We start from the raw sequence: 6,351 nt of genomic DNA on the forward strand, positions 1-6,351 counted from the left end.
TAATACTGAAAACCAGAGACTGAGTTTACAGGGCAGTTTTTTGTTGAAGAATGGCATGTGGTTATTAATTGGTTTACCGGCATGGTAACATGCGCTTCTCATAACCTGAGATTATGGCTGTTACCATACAGGTGGCATGTATAGTATCATGCTACTTATTACTGCAACTTTAATCCCTTCATTACATGTAAATCCTGTGTGATTCACCAGGCATTGATACACTATTTCCAGTCATCATGTTCGATAATGAAAGATGAGTCATGGGTTGTATGATACTGTAGTCTAAGGTACTCCATCTTGTGATCAGTCTTTCCATCATAGTCAGCGATAACCTGCAATGCACCATATATCTTTTCTCTTAATCAAAACGCCAATGAACGAAGTCTGGAATCTGAGTTGTGTAATTGAATCTTTAGGTCCTGCAGCCAGTGCCTCAGGGTGTATACTCACCACCTCCTCTGCTTGGCTTCATGCCGTATACCTGCAGGGTGAGAGTGATCCTATCTCTTCACATACCTGCCCGGAAGATGTGTTTACTGATACTGGAATGATGGAGTCAGGGGAGGAAAAATATCACTCCTTCCTCATAGGAACATAAAAACAGAATTGTGGACTTTTCCAGACTTATAGAAGCCAGGCACCATGCTCGCATTACAAAGATGAATGGCCTAGTTTAAGGACAGTGTTTTATCTTAGGTGATGGAATGCTCCAAATCAGCAGGTCTTGTCCAACATCTGCCTAACTGACCTCATGTTATGGTGAATTATTAGAATGAAGTGATGAGACCATGTGTGTGTGGCCTATTATTTATTCTTTAGTATCCCAGGGTAGAACTGAAATATAATGACAAAATTAATATAGATATATCTCAGTAACTTACCTGCTATTTGTTATCCGCTTCTCAATGTTTGGATTTTTTGTCTGCAGATCGTCTTTACAAGGACAACCTTCCTTTGGCTCTGCCTCTCCTCCTCTCAACAAGATGAATAGTATGAACAAGTTGCCTTCAGTTAGTCAGCTGATGAATCCACAGCAGAGAAATTCCCTGACTCCAAATGCTATGTCAGATGGCATGGGATCTAACAGTAAGTATATACTAGGTGCAGGGCTTATGGTCTCAGGCTAAAAAGTTTTGAAAGGCATTATTTTGTAGTTATATTCTTCTTTTACCTTTTTAATTCCCCTTATGTAGAAACATTACTTATGGGTGACTCTATACAGATTGGAAATCTACATACGAGTCAGATATAGGACAGGTCTCTGTAATATCCGCTCATTTCCTTGCTACTGAATGGGATCATTAGTCAAACTTTACAGCAGCACCATTTTTTTTTCATGTGGCTAAATATACAGGCATAATATTAATACATCTTTTACAGATCTCAGTTGAAGTTTCTTCACTGAGTTGCAATTGAAAGCACATTGTTTATAGTTTAGGATTTAGGTTTATTACATGGTAAAATATGGAAAGTTCTGTGCTAACCCGGTCTAGGGGTTTTCATCCATCTTTTATTTGGGATTGCAGTCAATGTGCCCAAAGTACAGGCGCAGTTTTACCTAATAAAACCGTTACAGCAGACAGTGAAGTCCCCTCCTCAAACATAGATAGATTGGAATAATAAAATATGCCTCAGTTCAGGTCTTTGAGTTACATTTCTATGTTTCTTGGTTCCAGTTCCCATGATGAGTGCACATATGCCAATGGCTGGTGATCTTAATGGACTAAGCCCACCACAAACACTGCCTCCTTCCTTATCCATGTCCACCACATCACACTGTACACCGCCTCCACCATATCCAACAGACTGTAGCATCTCCAGGTAAGTGCACAAAACCTAGTAATCTTTGCTGCTTTTAAAGGTGTCCACCCATAGACAACTCCTCCACAATTGTGCGATCTATTAGAAATCAACTATAATAAAGGCTGTGGCTTACGCCCACCCCTCTAGAGAGATCCATGACATGCATGTATGATGTACAGCTAGGCATTGCTTGCATTTAACCCTAAATGGATCTGTTGGATCAAATTTGCAACATTTCAACATTAGCTATATCGCCTTGTCCTGTGCTTTGTATGGAAAGTCTAAACTTGAAAAGAGTTTGATCTTACAAGTTGCAGATTCTTTTTGTTGGATTTCTGTGCATCATGCTAAACTCTATATAGATGTTGGTTGTCTATGTTGTAATACAATAGTTTGCATGTCTTTTGTTGTATAACTTATAAGTGCCTTCTGCATCTTTTATGTATAAACCTCTAAATCATATCAAATATATGGAAAGTAAGGGGTTGTATTTTGCACCCCCTTACAGTCACCTGGGCTTGGATTCAACCCCCGCCCCTAATCAATTTGTGCATGCGTATGGACAAGTAAAAGAAAGACGTGAGGTGAGATGACACCAATTTTACCTCTGCAACCCAGTCCTTTACTAGTCTTTGTACTAAGGAATACTTCTGGCTAACCTGGCGGAGTTTTGGGCACTTCATAAACAAATACATGAAGTTGGGCACACATTTTTTACTGTGAATTTTGGCTCACCCAGAAGTCCCCGATAACTCTGCCACTACGCTGCTTGCTTGGTCAGGTGCTTTCATCTTTGCCGTCACACTCCTGAGTTGACTCTTCTGGCTGTCAGTGGGTCCCTCTAGGTCTTGATGCTTTTTCCACTTTCAGAGCATGTCTGAACACTCCATTGAGCAGAAATCTTCATCTCTCATGTATCAGAGTGGAGACTGCCAATATATGAAATTTTCTTCAGATTGGTTCTACACTTCTCATGATCATACTTCATAGCTTTGATGTCTGCTCTTTAAAGAGCTAAAACTGCTAAAAGATTCAGAAAGCACATAACAGATGTTATGTTGTCTGATATCCCATGTAGTCTACTGAAAGTAAACGTTTTTTACACAGAACACTATTTCTTGTCTTGTAGTTTTTTAGCGAGATTGGGATGTTCATCCTGTCTGGACTATTTCACTACCCAGGGCCTGACCAGCATCTTTCAGATTGAGCACTATTCTATGGAGGTAAGTTTTCAAGCCATTTCCATTACTAATAGTGTTGAGCGAGTAGTATTAGTCGAATGCGTGTTATCAGCCGAACCCCAAGGGGTTAAATGCTTCGAAGATTCAATGCGTTTAACCCCTTGGTGTTTGGCCGATTACACGCATTCCTATGCCGGCGAGGTATTTGACAAATACTACTCGCTCAACGCTAAGGCTTCTCAGATAAGTCAAAGGGATTTCATCATGTATTTCACTCCTTTATTGCTGCCATGTTTTTAATCCCTATGTTACAGATTTCCTGTTTTTGTTTTTTTTTCTTTGGCACTCGGTATTGAGTTGTTTTTTTTTTTTTTTTTTGGGGGGGGGGGGGGGGGTTTAAGTAGTAGTAGTATCTGTCCACATTGATCTATTTCTATGGTTTCCTGTGTCTTAAGTGACATTTAGATCAAGAAATGTCAGTCGTTGTGAGTGAATTCTTTATATGTATTGCTCCCTATGCACTTAATGGGTGGTGACTAATTGATCATTAGGTAGTATTTTACACCTTTCCGAAACTGACTCATAGTCTGCAGAAAGTAAGCAAAATGGTTTCCTGACAATTTTCTGTACATGATTATGGTGGCTGCCATGTTCCTCAGCATCTTTTCTCTGTTAGCAGCAATTTAGTGATATGTTCTACAGCATAATCATGGCCATAGGCAGTGATGGACTCAAGTCAACTCATTAAGGTCTATGGGAAAAGTTTCCTGCACTTGTTCTTAGCAAGGAGGGAGATGGTGCTGGAGAAATAGTTGTTCTAAAGTGCATGTATCACTCACCAATAGTCGTCTAGGCAGTGTCATGGCAGTAGTTATGCCCAGTGGGATGTCAAACAAGACTGAATGGGCATCTTAACAGTGACATCACTGACTAAAATTGATGGGATTCTGGATAATCCCATCCACACATTGCAGAAAAAAAAATCTGCTGCAGAAAAGCAGCATGTCAATTAAATAATTAAATACAAATTGTACAGCGCTGCGGAATATGTTGGCGCTATATAAATAAAATTTATTATTATAAATACTCGCATTTTCATATAGGTATAATGTGGGCCAGAAAGTCAGCATAGAAAAATGCTGAGGGGAGGGGTGGGTGGGTTGTGATGCGTTTTTTTTCCACATAGTTTTTGTTTTTCTTTTCTACGTGTGGCCTTAGTCTTTTAAAGATATTACAAAGTACTACGGCTATAAATTTGGTGATTTCTTCTGCACAAAGTAAAAAATAACAACAAAACCTAATGACAAATTCTGTTCATGTATCTTCATGCTTTTACTGGTAAGGCTCCAGTAGAAAAGACTGAGAAGCAGATAGATAGATAGATACAATGGTTTCTATCTATGTATTTATCTATTTAAAAACTCATTTTTTTTCTTCCCAGGACCTGATTAGCCTCAAGATTCCCGAGCAGTTTCGCCATGCGATCTGGAAAGGTCTAGTGGAACACAGGCAAATCCATGAGTTCTCATCGCCTCCCCATCTGCTCCGTACAACAAGCAGCGCCTCTACTGTCAGCGTGGGATCCAACGAATCACGCGGAGAAAGAGTCATTGATGCTGTGCGGTTCACATTGCGTCAGACCATCTCCTTCCCTCCACGTGATGATTGGAATGATTTCAATTTCGACATGGATGCTCGTAGAAATAAGCAGCAGCGCATCAAGGAAGAGGGCGAATGACTAACTTCTTGCATTTCCTAATGCTAATATTGCAATGCAGGGCCCATGTTATATTTTCAACTTATCACCTGTTTCCATCACTCGCCATTGTATTTATGTGTATATATATATATATATGTATAGGGGAGATGGTGGGGAGCAGACAAAAGTTAGAAGTGAAGATGTAAAGCTATACATATATTTGGTTGCCATTAGAAATTTTGAGAACTAAAAAGCCCTGTGTAGAAATGAAGCACCAAGTAACAATATTGATACTGAATAGATCTCAGTATGGATTAGTAATCTTAGAGAATGGTGACAGCAGAAGCTGTTGTCTAGAAGGATTTGATCACCTGAAATGTATATTACACCAACCTCTGCAAGTTAACATTTAATAATGCAGCATATGCTATTTATCCCCAAGACTACATTTCATTCCACCGTGGAAGTGGTGGCCATGTTTTCTATTTTCTTTTTTTGTAAGCTATGTATTACTATGTGTATTTTTTTTTTTATGGGGAGAAGTATATTTTCATCCTGTCTTCACAGGACTACTCCCAGTACATATACGCCTAGCAATTATTTGCTGCTCTATAACTGTATTGTCTGGGTAGTTGAAAGAAAAAAAAAAAAAGCTTTGTGCCAACCACTGCCTGTTTGTAGGCCTTGTCAGTGCTAGTATGTTAGAAGTTAAAACATAGAAGTTTTTAGATAACCGTTCTAGCTCAGGTGAATATTATTGCACTTATTAAAGCATTGCCATTCATTATATAAGCAAGGTTACAGGAATGTGAGTAGAAGTCTGTTTTGTCCTATGAGGACCATATAGCAAAATCAATGGAAGCTCTTCATTTGTTGCGGTTTTTATTAATGAGTTTGGTTTACTAGAATGGGTCATCTGTTCTTTAAGAGTCAGACCCCAACTGATCTGTCACTGAAGGCCTGTCCTAAGCAATACAGAAGGAGATCAATATGAAGGTGATCCTGGGAAAGTTCTCAGCAGCCACTCTGGAATTAGGCTTCTTCATACCAGAAAGGTTTACATTTCATTATATTATCATATGTTTCATACCCTAAACAATCTGTTCTTAAGAGTAGATATGGATCTTTTTAACACAAAGGGTAAGTTCACACTGGGTTTTTTGTTCGGGAGCCTGAGGTGGAGGCCTCCTCAGGTTCTGGACCATAATACAGGTAGCTGCGACTGGATGCTGGTGCAGTGCACCAGCATCCAGTCGTGCACTCCGCTCCGGATTAGGCCCAAATGAATGGGTCTAGTTGGGAGGGTGTGTCTTCAGGTGGATGTCGCGAGGCGACTCCGCCTGAAGAATGAGCACGTCGCTTCTTTTTTCCGGGAGCCGGAACAAACCAGCTCCCAGAAAAAAAGAGCTGACCATCTCCCATTGATTTCAATGGGAGCTGTCTTTTTGGTAAGGATTTTGAGGTGGCTATGACCTCAAAATCGTGACCAAAATACCCCGTGTGAACTTACCCTAAAAGCTTAGATCTGTACAAGTACTTGGTTTTTCACTCCACCTGCACTTTTGAATACATGGATTGAAAAAATTTAGCATGAGTCGCTTCTTCCAAGACTGGTAGCAATGAGCAAAATAAAAACTTGTAGACAAAGACCTTGATTTTTCATCAAGA

The 6,351-nt window shown here is 39.8% G+C and overlaps 1 protein-coding gene across 4 annotated transcripts in view; it reads left to right on the forward strand.

Moving 5' to 3' along the window:
• Nucleotides 1-5,174, forward strand: part of TP63 (tumor protein p63) — a 44,031-nt gene extending 38,857 nt beyond the window's left edge. For all 4 annotated transcript variants that reach the window (XM_075268527.1, XM_075268529.1, XM_075268528.1 and 1 more), the window contains 4 exons: nt 929-1,086; nt 1,677-1,821; nt 2,933-3,026; nt 4,426-5,174. In XM_075268527.1, coding sequence (XP_075124628.1) covers nt 929-1,086; nt 1,677-1,821; nt 2,933-3,026; nt 4,426-4,722 — 694 coding nt within the window. In that variant the 3' untranslated portion in view covers nt 4,723-5,174. The remainder of the gene's footprint in view (nt 1-928; nt 1,087-1,676; nt 1,822-2,932; nt 3,027-4,425) is intronic.
• Nucleotides 5,175-6,351: the final 1,177 nt, after the last annotated feature.

Source organism: Leptodactylus fuscus, chromosome 3, assembly GCF_031893055.1.
Source record: "Leptodactylus fuscus isolate aLepFus1 chromosome 3, aLepFus1.hap2, whole genome shotgun sequence".
Taxonomy (NCBI): domain Eukaryota; kingdom Metazoa; phylum Chordata; class Amphibia; order Anura; family Leptodactylidae; genus Leptodactylus; species Leptodactylus fuscus.